Source organism: Phyllostomus hastatus, unplaced genomic scaffold (genome assembly GCF_019186645.2).
Source record: "Phyllostomus hastatus isolate PE091 unplaced genomic scaffold, TTU_PhHast_1.1 phas_scaffold_129, whole genome shotgun sequence".
NCBI lineage: Eukaryota > Metazoa > Chordata > Mammalia > Chiroptera > Phyllostomidae > Phyllostomus > Phyllostomus hastatus.
This window is the reverse complement of record NW_025334009.1, coordinates 34,417,389-34,430,406: the sequence shown is the minus strand read 5'-3', so window position 1 is coordinate 34,430,406 and position 13,018 is coordinate 34,417,389. Positions and strand designations below refer to the sequence as shown.

Below are 13,018 nucleotides of genomic sequence, written 5' to 3'. Positions count from 1 at the left end.
CCTATACAAACAAATAGAATATTTCACCAGAATAATGAGATAATAGATTATATATTTAGCTGGCATATTGGAATTCTAGTAAATTACTGCTTCTGTTGGCCAAGAGATTTACTTCCTAACAGAAGGTAGAGCTCTTATTTTTCCACATGATAATAATATAGTAATGGCAAGGGTATTGATAGTAATAAACATTTTTTAAAAATCAAAGAAAAAACCTTAATATTTACTTTAATGGATAATATAGACATGTGACTCCTTATGCCCATATTTTTTTCCCTTTCAGGATGTTGCCTTATGGCTGTTTAGCAACAGGAGATCGCTCTGGCCTCATTGAAGTTGTGAGCACCTCTGAGACAATTGCTGACATTCAGCTCAACAGTAGCAATGTGGCTGCTGCTGCAGCCTTCAATAAAGATGCCCTTCTGAACTGGCTTAAAGAATACAATTCTGGGTTTGTTTATTTTGTTTATTATTTTTCTGAACAAAAAGTCAAATAACTATTCTCCTAGTTAGAATCATCAGTGTCCTAGAGGAAATATTACTGTTATTTGTTGTTGCTTCGTTTCAGGTTAGATCAAAATGACAATATAGGCCTTCCTAAAGTCTTACAGATGATTAGCACTGAATTATACTTTATCTAGATCTTAAATTCCAAAGTTTAAATGTTTTAAAAATAACATAAGTTTTTGTTTAAATGCATCAACTTCTGTAATTATGTGAATGTGTGAGCTTAAGTGAGTTCTCAATAGATTTTTACAGTAGAAGTAAATGACTTTGTAGACAGTGATCTCTCTACACTAAAAAATTAAGTGCTTGGATTTGTGTTTTTTATGGATATCGTGTTGGAAACACCCTAATATTTAGGAAATTAAGGACTATCACAGTGAGGAGTAAACATTCTGCAAGTATTTTTGACTAAAGATTTCAAAGTCAGACTTAAATTTTATTATTGGCAAAGTCAGAGGACTTGTATATATCAGTTTACAAATTTCTATCTTGTCTCTGTTGGGTCTGTATTACTCACTTCTAATTTAAATCAGTGACATGAATGATTGGAACTGCAAAACTTAACTCTTAAATATGGAACTCTTAGGTCTTAGGTCAAAACTGACCAAAATGTTCCAAAGCCCCAGCATTACCCAGTAAAGCTATGGGCTCCTCTCATTTCTGTGCATATGAACCTACTTCCATCTGCACTGAAACATGACCCCAGGACACAGCAATTTGAATGGCTGAGGTCCAGTTGTTTTAGGGCTTTCAGTCAGCCTGCCCACTCCTCTCTGCCCTTGTTCCTGTGACGATATGCTCACTCTCTTGGCTGATCCAGCATGTTGTACTCATATATTTTTGGCAGTTCTCCCAATTAAAGAGGAAGCAAGTGTGAATTGGGTCTTATCTTACCCATTTGGAGGCTGAAGACCTTTGTTGCTTCTATTTTTTCTCTTGTTCAGGGATGACCTGGACCGAGCCATTGAAGAGTTTACCCTGTCCTGTGCTGGCTACTGTGTAGCTTCTTATGTCCTTGGGATTGGTGACAGACACAGTGACAACATCATGGTCAAAAAAAACGGCCAGGTAAGCTGTTCCCCAGGCCCTTAGTGATACTTACTTATGTATCACACAATCTCTTGTGAAACTCAGGCAGATTCTTTAGTGATTCTTGGAGTCATGCGTTTGTCTGTGTTTGATTTCCCACTCCTCGTTTCACATGCCATCTACTTCATATGTCCATTGATTTGTTTGCTCAAAGTTAGGTGAAGAGAATTTATTTAAATTTTAAAAAATTATTGTGGTTATTTAAAAGTAGAAGAGTAGAAGGAACAGATGATGTGTAGAACGTATTAACTTTAAATAAGATAACCAATGCTTTAAAAAGAAAAAAGTTGGGATGAACCCTGCTTGAGCCATTTTCTCTTTTAGAACATCAAATATACATGGGAAATAGTAACATTTTGGGCTAGCCAGGAAGTAGATCAGATTATTTATGAAGAAGCTGTTTTCAGATGAAGAATTTTTTTATATTTCCAAGTGACTTATGTTTTTTTGTTAATTCTTTTATAGTAAACAGAGACAGGTGAGATATTTGGGATAATTTTTTTAGTTTAGCCACTTTTGGAATTTCCTGCCATGAGAGGCACATTCCAGAATGAAAATCTTTAGGTCCCTGTGTGAAATCTGGCTGTAGGTGGGAACCAGAGTTTATACCTTCTGAGAGATTTAGATAGTTCTGCCTTGGGCTCTGACAGTTCAGCTTTGTGTTCACACTTAAATGGATTCCCTCAGACTTTTGGTGAATCAGATTGAACACATAGGTTTTTCTTTATTCTTTCTGACACCCTTCTAATACGATCTTAAGGTAAGAAATGTGTAAATCCAAGAAGTCAAAAATAATAGGAGAAGAGGTCCCAGTGGGTGAAAGATATCAGCACATTTGGGGATGATAGAAAACATGATGAAAAACTGGCAATGACTTAGCATAGCTGAGAAAAATTGAAACCTAAATACTTTTAGAGGGCTTTGTCAGTCTGAGAAAAGCTTTGGAACCTGATGCACAAGGTACTGCAGAAGGTATAGATGGGAATAGGATTGACTGGCAGTTTATATACAGAGCAATTAGGTGCTCATGTCTCTTTCCCACCTCCACGATGGAGATAGATTTATTCTCTGAAGAAGGTGATTCTTCTGATTCATGCATTCTACAGAAGCTGAGGGAAAGATACTGTATTAAAAACAGGGATGAAGTGAAAGTTGGCATACTAAATGATACAATCCACAGCCACTTTGGCTTGCTTTGCTCCAAGAACACTAGCAACCAGGTGTGTACATCCCCATTCTCAGCAGGAGTCTTGATGATACTTTTTAAGAGAATGTGGTTGGTTCCAACAAAAAGACCAACAGATCATGACATTTGAGATTCCCTCCAGTCATTTTGCAAGAAATTCCACGAATCAGTAGTCCTACCATGTACATAGAATTTTCATTCAGCTTTTTCATGATTCATTGTTAAACATGAATGGTTAACCAAGCATTAGCAGAAATTTGAGGGAAGCCTCTAACATGAAAGATAGAGATCAAAGCAAAAAGGGTGAAAAAAACCTGGGGAAACAAATAACTGTAGTAAAAGGATGATGATTAATAAATCAAAACCAAAAAAACAGTATATCTATAAGTAATAATAGGATTCTTTAAAAAAAAAACAGAAAATAGAGTTCTTAGAACTTAAAAGGAGGGACAAATAAAAAGTTAAAGTAGAATTAGTATAATCTAAAGATTAGCTAATATTTATTGAACTCTTAAGTTTGGAAGGCACAGTTCTTAGTTCTTCAGTTAACTTCTTCAATCCTCCGGACAACCTTGCAGAATAAATGATAGGGTATTTGTCATTCACCAGTGAGAAAATTGAGGCAACAGACACACCAGGATTTATATCCTGGTCATTTTGCCTAGATTCTGTTTTTTTAGCCACCATGCTCTGTATTGCCCCTTAATACTCCAAGAGAACCAAAAATATCGATAAATAATTGAAGAAGGAATGAATATCCAGTAATGATAGTGAATCAGTCTAGGGAGGGCCACCATCACCATAATAGGAGTTCCAGAAAGAAGTAACAAGGGAAGGAACTTCCCAAGCAAATAATATTTAAAATGTCCTAAAGCCTGATATTCATGAATATCCAGTCAATAGAACACAAAAGTTCCTTTATAGTGGATGAAAAGAGCTTTACTAAGGCCCTTCACCATGACATTTCATTGCATCGGGCATAAAAAGACGGCATTAAAACCTTCCCAGAGACCCAGCATACTTGGAGTCAGAAAGACTTGGCTTCTCAATATCAACATTGGAAACTATAAGAGAGTGGAAGCTAGCCTTCATAATTTTGAGAGAAAATGATCTCTAACCTAGAATTCTAATCAAACTATGAATAAAGTACAAAGGTGGAATAAAGAGATTTCCAAACTTACAAGGTCTCAAAAGCTGTATCTCCTCTGCATCTTTTCTGGTAGCATAAGGAGGCTACCAGAATAGGATATCCACCAAAACAAGGGTATAAACCAGTAGTTCTTAATTGGGGTGCTTTTGCCCTCAGGAGACATTGGTCAATATTTGAAGACATTTCTGGTTGTAATAACTGGGGAAATGGTATTCTACCGGCATCTAGTTGGTAGAGGCTAGGGAATGCTTTTAAACATCTTATAGTGTATAAGACAGAACCTCACAACAAAGAATTATTGGGCCCAAAATGTCAGTAGTGCCAATATTTAAAGACCCTGGTCTAAACCATAAGAGAATGTGATGTGAGACTTGGAAAACAGGGACTTCAAATGGGACAAGAGTTAAAGGGAGAGCTCAGGATGATGGTTGTACAGCAGCCCTAGATTACCTGTCTAGGTGGGAAAATGTTTTGAAAATGATTTTTAGATATTTCAGATTTTGGGAATAGTTAATGATAGGGTCATAGAGCCTAAGTCCAAAAAAAAAAAAAAGAAAGAAAAGAAAGGTTTTGTTGAGGAAAAAGGTAAACAAAAAAAAGAAAGGTAGTCCTAGTATACCACTACCACTTGGCTTAGATTTGAAATGTATTTACGTAGTTTGAACAGTATGAATATTGAATGTTGATTTGACCAGAAATTAAGGTATAATGTGCCACGTTGTATGGCATGACATTGGCCCCGGGGTACTAAATCTTTATCATTCATGATAAAAACAGTAATCTGAAATTAGGAAGTGAAAAATAAATATGAACATATCATTTAGAAAAATAGCAGCAGATACCAGGAAAAATACATGAAACAATTGGGAGACGTTATTGCTCAAGGTAGTAGCACTCACAGTGATGAGTGAGCTGGTGGGGCAAGAATATCCTGTTTTTGTTATGTTTCTTTTTTTTTTCTTTTTTTTTTTTTTTTAGATTTTTTATTTATTTATTTTTAGAGAGAGAGAAACATCAATGTGCGGTTGCTGGGGGTTATGGCCCGCAACCCAGGAATGTACCCTGGCTGGGAATTGAACCTGGGACACTTTGGTTCCCAGCCCACGCTCAATCCACTGAGCTATGCCAGCCAGGGCTTGTTATGTTTCTATATGTAGAACTATTAATTTATATTAGAACTATTCAATATATTAATATATTTCTATATATAGAAATAGTTCTATGTATAAAACTATTTGATTTTTTAAAAAATTAGACATGTTTATTATTTGGATGTATTGTTCATTTTAAAGATTTGCCTTTTCCACTGTATCAGGGTTTTTGTTGAATATAAAAGACGTCTGAATGTATTAGATGTACTTTCTTCCCAAGTGGCCCAGTACGCTGTGGAACGAGAGAAGGGCTCAGCGAGTGGGGGTGCAGTGCATGGGGACCTAGGACTGCTGAGATCTGGACTTCCTATTTTTAGAACCCACCAGAAAAACAAGGGTAATTAAATCCCATTTGTTTTCCAGCTCTTCCACATTGATTTTGGACATATTCTTGGAAATTTTAAGTCTAAATTTGGTATTAAAAGGGAGCGGGTGCCTTTTATTCTTACCTATGATTTCATTCATGTGATTCAACAAGGAAAAACAGGAAACACAGAAAAGTTTGGTCGGTGAGTATTGCCTTCATGTCAAGTGTCTGCACACCTAATGTTTTCTTGTCTGGCTTGCATTTTTTTGAGGAGGAGTATTTAGGTCTGGGGGATATTCAGTCTGCTGATGGGGTTTTGATGAGAATTTGCCTTTTAGATCCATGTTGTAATTCACATACTCAGAGAAGAGAAACTAGAAATTTGAAATAAGTTACTGTGTTTCATTCCAATAGTATACCACCTTTTATCTGTCTTAGAAAACTCTGGAAACTGTTAAAACATTTGCTGATGAGATGCTGAGAACAGGCATTTTGCTGTCATTCAGTGTGGAGTACAGTAAGGGAGCCAGGGCTCACAGACAGACTTTGTAATCTCTGACCTCTTCCTTGCTCCTGATATGTTTCCAGGCACTTTACTTGTCTTCCTTTGTTTCTTCATCTTTTTTTAAGTGGATGAATGTAGTTTAATATTTTTGTTCATCTTAAAATGGGGACAAGAATAATTAAATTTCAGGGCTGTTGTGATAGAGGTATGTTATATGATGCAACCAATTCATGTAATAGTCTTACCAAATAAATGCTAGTATCATTTCTAGTCCTGCTTGGGTTTCTACAGAATATACCTCTGGGTTCATTTTTTCCTTTGGCAAAATTAGACTTGGATGGTCTTCTTGAATGACCATCTTGAAGGGGGGAAAGAAGGATGATGACAGGGAGACGCGGTGCAAAAGCATTGACACTGATTTTGGGGACATTAAAGAAATTGGCCTCTAGAGTCATACCACAAATCTAGAATCCAGAAGTAGAACTATGTTCAGAAATCCTTATGGATTTTAATTATCACTTGTTTTAGAATCATTCTTATTTGCCTCATAAAATTTAAAAGCCTATAGAGTTTCTATTTAGTTTTGTTTTTGAAAAAGATATGTGTGACTTTTGAGAGCTTGATTTATTTTGTGTAAATTTTAGTCCTGGAACAATTTCCAAAGAAGCTAAACATTTGGTTCAAGAGAAAATGTTCAGCTTTTATGGAAAGTCTAGATATGTCTCTCTCATTTTCTTTTATGAAATTTTCTTTCTCCTCTCTGACATCATGTTCTTGTAATTTGTGACATCAACTGAAGGTTCCGCCAGTGTTGTGAGGATGCATATCTGATTTTACGACGGCACGGGAATCTCTTCATCACTCTCTTTGCCTTGATGTTGACTGCAGGGCTTCCTGAGCTCACATCAGTCAAGGATATACAGTATCTTAAGGTACAAACCCCTACTCTGCATATCAGAGCTCAACTATACCTGCCTCTTTCATGCATTCAAATGTTCAAAAAGGGAATGGAACAGTCATTTTCTGTGAGACAGTTCTTACCCAGGAGTGGTAGTGGCAAACACTTGAGCTGTCTTGCAGTAGCAATAAATTCATTTCATTTTCAAAATCCCTTTGGCAGGGGTCATATTATCACCCTACCTGGATGTTTTTATTCTCCCAACTGCAAATGGCATTTAAATAAAAACATGAGGCACATTTCTTCACCTTGGCTGGGGTGGCATGACCAAGTAAGCTTCCTGTGGACTTTGACATTTGCACATCACTTGGGAGGAAATATAAAATCAAAATTTTTTCCCCTTTCATTTTTAGGACTCTCTTGCCTTAGGAAAGAGTGAAGACGAAGCACTCAAGCAGTTTAAGCAAAAATTTGATGAGGCACTCAGGGAAAGCTGGACTACTAAAGTGAACTGGATGGCCCACACAGTTCGGAAAGACTACAGATCTTAATGATGAGCCTTTTTGCTTCTAATGCATTTGTTGGTTTCGTTTTGCACTTGCACTAAATTGAACATGACCCTGCCAGAGATGTTATAAAGGGAATGAAATTCTGAAATTCTGAATCTCAGTTCAATTAAGAACAAGGCGCATCACACAGAACCTAATCTGAACAATCCCCGATGACCACCCTCTGCTTTTTGAATGCTTCCAAGATTTGTCACGAAAACTGTCAACATTATGGATAATCATTTCCCTGCTGACTTTGCACGCCAAGGAATGCTACTAGAGATTGTTTTTTGTCTTTCTGACTTTTTTTTCATTATTTGGTACTTTTCAGAAAGGTGTAAATACTTTTTTTTTTGAATTGTGACCAAGTGTTATCACTCAGCCAACTTACTCACATCTGGGGACTGGTGGCTGTTCTTAATTTCCAAATAAGTTTTCTTCCTTCTTAAATTGTATAAACTACCAATTATGTAATTTGAAATTGTGATTATTTTTCAAAGGAAATCTTTTAAACCCGTGGAAACATTAATTCTTTTGTTGATATTTATTATCTGCCATGATAGCATCATTCCAACCAGACTTGCTGAAAATCTATTGGTGAGGCAAATATATCTGCTGCATATATATTTATAAAATTTCTAGTGGAAGTTCTGTATAAGAGATGTATCTTTGGTTTTCTTCAGCCTCTGTTTTATGAAAAGCAGAGCATTTTCCTCAGTTACTTTTCAGTTAATTATGTGATCCAGTTCTTCCAACTGCTTCTGTAATGAGGCATATATTAATACAGTTTTTACACAGTATCTATGAAAGAGTTCACTTCATAGAGCATCATACTTGAGCAAATGTACCCAAGACAGAAAGCAAATGAAAAGGAAACTATTTATGGAATAAACTCTAGACCTAAAACTCAGTATTTTAGTAAAATGCCAGCTGTTAGTGTATTTATTAAAACTTATAATAATGTGATTTTTTAAAAGGATATTAGTTCAAATTGAAATGGTTTCATGCCATGTGGAATTCTTTAATTTATTTGTTGAGGTACCATATATTTAGGGTGCTAGATGGCAAATAATGTTAATATGTGCAATAGGAACTACTGGTTTGAATGTGTAAATGGATGCTCTTTCTGAGTACTGGCAACATCCAGCAAAACTACTGCTTTTTCTCCAAAGACTATTGGGATCTCTCAGTCCTCATGACATGGGAAAGAGAACTGAGTATTTGCCCTGTGACTGAGTTTTCTATAGGAACTTCATTAAAGATTGTTTAATTTTGTTGTCTTCCTTCATGTTCTCAAATAAACGGGTGAGCTGGTTTCAGCTGCTCTTGGGATGTGTGGGCTTCTTCTATATGGCAGCACAGGTATGTGGACCTCAGCGCTGGGATTCTTGAAGAAATGACCAAGACAAACTAACCTAAGGAATTGTGAGGCATGTGGTCTCTTCCCTGACTTCACTCCTTGCTTCCTAGTCCTGAGGCAAGAGGGTACCCTCATCCAGTTTTCATATCTTTGGGTGTTACCCTTAGGTCTGGGAGAATGCCTCTTCAGTTAACTCGGTCTCCAAGCCAAGGCCAGACTGTACCACTTTGGTGCTCCCTCTTCCATGGGGTACAGATACTCAGAGCAGGCTACAGTTTCTTGGAAATAACTCAGCTAAGGGTGGCGGTTGACCTCTCAACATTCCCAGGGCTGGTCTAGATTCATTGAGAGTTCCAGGAATAGGACTAGGATGGTTTATTCAGGGAGTTTTGTCTGGTATCAGTCCATCATTACATACCCCATGTTGCAGGTCAGGGGTTTTGGAGAGTAGTGAACATTGCCAGGCAGAAGTGGGCACTACTGTTTCCAGAGGGTCCTCCTCAGCTCATAGGGAACCTTTATAAATATATGTTAAATCAGTGAATATGAATGTCTTTAAGAGCCAGGAAGGGAAATGAACCACCCCAGGCATACCAGACCTGAGTCGAGAATGCCCTTTTCATACACTCTCCCCCACTCCTGAACTGTAGGCCCTCTAAGGACTCCAGGAGTAGCTGCTGAGGACAGCTAGCAGGTGCTCCTAGGTACTTGCTGGATTGCCTGTCTGATTCTCAGGGGCTCTCCTGAGCCAGTGAAGAGGTGGAAGGCAGAGGATAAGCAGCTTCTGGGATGGGTTGGGGTCTAAACTGCAGGATGAGCTAGCTTCTTGCATGGGAGCTGGTTACTCAGTGATTTGGCTCTAAGTGCTCTGGTCAACATTGGATCTTACGCCAAAACATTTAGCTCCCTCTCTTTTTGGTACTTTCTCAAGTTTTCCCCCCAAATTTTTGGAAATGCTGTACATTTCCATAGTTGGGGACAGCATCTCTGTCGACCCAGATCTGGGAACACAACGGATGGCTTTGTTGAACAAGTAATTCCTGAGTATCCACCTCATGTCTGCAGACAGACCCTGAGCTGCAGAGGCCAATATTTGCTATCCAGCCCTGCCTCTGTGACCCTTGAGTAAAGTATTTATTTTATTATTTCTCAGGGTCGAGCTTCCTAGTTTGTAAAATGGGACTGATGATAACTGTTCCTCACTTTGGTGGAGTGGGGAGGGGCCAGGTTAAGGCTGTGAGTGGGACCTGTCAGCACCAGACTTCAGCCAGGCAGCCTGTAATGTGGGGTCACTGTTCTTCAGAAGGTGAAAGATTGATTCTTGGGTTGGAAGGCAGAAAGGTACCATACCATGTGACCCTGACAACTGGGGATGAACAGCTCTTGGGGGAGGGGGGGCAGGGGCTGAGATTTTTCAGAGGAGTAGGCCTCCGAACAGAGTCTTCAAGGACAGATAGCAAAAAGGTACAGCATATGTAAAGGTCTGGAATTGAGAAAAGAGCAGGGTTCGTGGTCAGTAACACACTCAACAGTCACTTCTTTCCATCTGCCTCTTCCTCCACTCCAGAATGTGGTGCCTCTTCTCAGGGATCCAGGATCTAAACATCAGTCATGAATTTTCTCCTTTGTGAAATGCCTCCTTCAGGCTTTTGTGCATTTATTTATTTGGTTGCATGTTACTTTGGGTTTTGTTTTTTTTTTTTAATTTGAGGATGGATTTAGAAATTTTTGTGTGTGTGAAATTCTGTATATTGTGTGCAAGCCCTCTGTCAGTCATATGTGTTGGAAATTTCTACTCATTGTGTGACTTCCTCTTAAAAGTTTCTTAATCTTAATGTCAAGTTCATCATTATTTTCTTTTATAGTTAATATTTCTTGTGTAGTATTTAAGAAATCTTTCTCTACCCCAAGGTAGGTAGTCTCTCCTGGATTATCTTAATGCTTTATTAGTATTATTTTTTTACCTATTCCATTTAGATCTACAGTCTACCTGGATTGCTTTTTTTATATAGTGTGAAGTGAGAGCCAAATTTTGTTTTTTCCCATACAGGCACCAAGTTGTCCCAGTGTCTTATTGGAAAAATAATCCTTCCCCATTGTTCTATAGAGCCACCTTTGTCATAAACCAAGTGTCCATATATGCATGAGTCCGCTTCTGGATGCTGGAAGATATCCAGTAGATTTCATCTCCCTATTTTTATTTTATTATCAAATTCATACACACCATTAAATGTGCTAGGCACACATCTAAACTATATGTATTTATTCCTTATAACAATCTTATGTAATAGGTACAATTGTTTCCCCCACTTTACAGATGAGAAAACTGAGGCACAGAAGGTTCAGTAATTTGTCTAAAGTAGAAGCTGGTATTCAAATCCAGGGAGTCTGTCTTGAGTGTCCATGTTCTTTAGTCACAATTATTGATGATGCCTTCATATATATTTAGAATCTGCTTGTTGAGATCCACAGAAAGAAACCTATGGAAATCTTGAATGGGAATGGAATTAAATGATAGAGTAGGCTGAGGCAAATTGACATCTTCAGAAATTGACTCTCCCAATTTATGACAACATAGTACAATTTATAGTTTTCTATGTATAGTCTTATATATTTGATTTTGTTTCCTTGTTGCTAATATATAGCAGTTCTCAAAGAGTGGGCTCCTGACTAGGAGCATTGGCATCACTTGGGAACCGATTATAAGTGCAAATTCTTGAGCCCCACACCAGACCTACTTACTGAATCAGAAACTCTGCAGATGGAATCCAACAATGTGTTTTAATAAAAGTTTAAAGTTCCAGAGCACTCAATAGAAATACAATTGTTGTATTGGCAGACTTGCCAAACATTCTTACTATTCCTATTTGTAGAAATTATTTTGATTTTTGTATATATCATCTACAAACAATTGTAGCTTCTTTCTGTTTTGACATTTTATTTCTTTTTTTGCCTTTCTGCATTGGCTAGGAATTGCAATAAAAGGTTGAATAGAGGCAATATTCAACCATTTACTGATCTCAAAGGAAAAGTTTTCAACATTAAGTATGGTGTTTTCCCTAGAATCTGGATCTTTTACCAGTTTAAGGAAGCAAACTTCAGTTCCCATGGGACTTTTTTAAAATTGTGAACAAGAGCTTCTGGATTGGTGAATGCATGCACGTACCAGCTGTTGGCACACCCCAACTCCACAGGCAACAGAAGCTGCTGTGCTCAGGTCCCACTCAGACCTTGCCCTATGGACCTCTTCATCAGTATGTTCATACGTAACTTTTATAATGTCCCCTATAATAAACTGGTAAAGGTACACTAAAAAAAATCATGAAAGGATGTTGAATTTTATCAAATTATTTTTCTCTATTTTACTAAGATAATCATATGGTTTTTCTCATTTGCTGAGTTATATTGATATGGAAATATTAAATCAGGTTTACATTCTGGGAATGAGCAACTTGATTGTGATATATTATCTTTTTATATATATTGCTGGGTTTGATTGCCAATATTTCATTTGAGGTTTTTGCATCTATTTTCATCATTGGGATTGGTCCTTTTTTTTTTTTGAAGGTCTGTGTCAGGTTTTGCTATCAAGGTTTTGTGACCTTATAACACAAGTAAGATTGACATTATTTCCTACTTGAAAGTTTGATAGAATTTTGTGAGTAACCTTGTTTGATGTTTTCTTTGAGATACGAATATAATTTCTTTAAAAGCTAGAGGACTACTCAGATGTTTATATCTTCTTGTATTCATAGTAATGAGTTCTAATTTTCTAGGAATGTGTCCATTTCAACTACATTTTCAAATTTCTTTTTATAAATAATTCGTGTGTTACGAGTTTATTAATGTTGCAGGATTGAAAGTGGTATCTTTCACTCTTGGTATTGATTAGTGCCTTCTTTATTTTCTTAATTAGTCTCTCTAGAGGTTTTCCAATTACACTGGTCTTTAAAAAAATCAGTTCTTGGCTTTTTTGATCCTCTGTTATATGTTTGTTTTATTCTCCTTTTATCTTTATTTCATTTCTTCTACTTTATTGTATTTATTTTGCTGTTATTCCTCCCCTCCAATTGTGTAAGATGTTTGCTTAGCTGATCAATTTTAGCTTATAATAATAACAATCTTTATCTGCATCCCATTAGTTTCGATATGACGTCTTCATTACCATTCAGTACAAAATATCAGCATTCTCCCGTAACCTGAAAGGTGTGGGTTCAATTCCCAGTCAGGGCACATGCCTAGGTTGTGGGTTTGGTCCCAGGTTGGGCACATGCGGGAAGCTGCTGAATGATGTTTTTCTCTCATTGATGTTTCTCT

The 13,018-nt window shown here is 37.2% G+C and overlaps 1 protein-coding gene across 2 annotated transcripts in view; it reads left to right on the top strand.

Annotated features, from left to right (window-relative positions):
- Nucleotides 1-8,615, top strand: part of PIK3CB (phosphatidylinositol-4,5-bisphosphate 3-kinase catalytic subunit beta) — a 174,917-nt gene extending 166,302 nt beyond the window's left edge. For both annotated transcript variants that reach the window (XM_045856942.1, XM_045856943.1), the window contains 5 exons: nt 284-451; nt 1,452-1,575; nt 5,447-5,592; nt 6,695-6,827; nt 7,207-8,615. In XM_045856942.1, the coding sequence (XP_045712898.1) occupies nt 284-451; nt 1,452-1,575; nt 5,447-5,592; nt 6,695-6,827; nt 7,207-7,344 (709 nt within the window). In that variant the 3' untranslated portion in view covers nt 7,345-8,615. The remainder of the gene's footprint in view (nt 1-283; nt 452-1,451; nt 1,576-5,446; nt 5,593-6,694; nt 6,828-7,206) is intronic.
- Nucleotides 8,616-13,018: the final 4,403 nt, after the last annotated feature.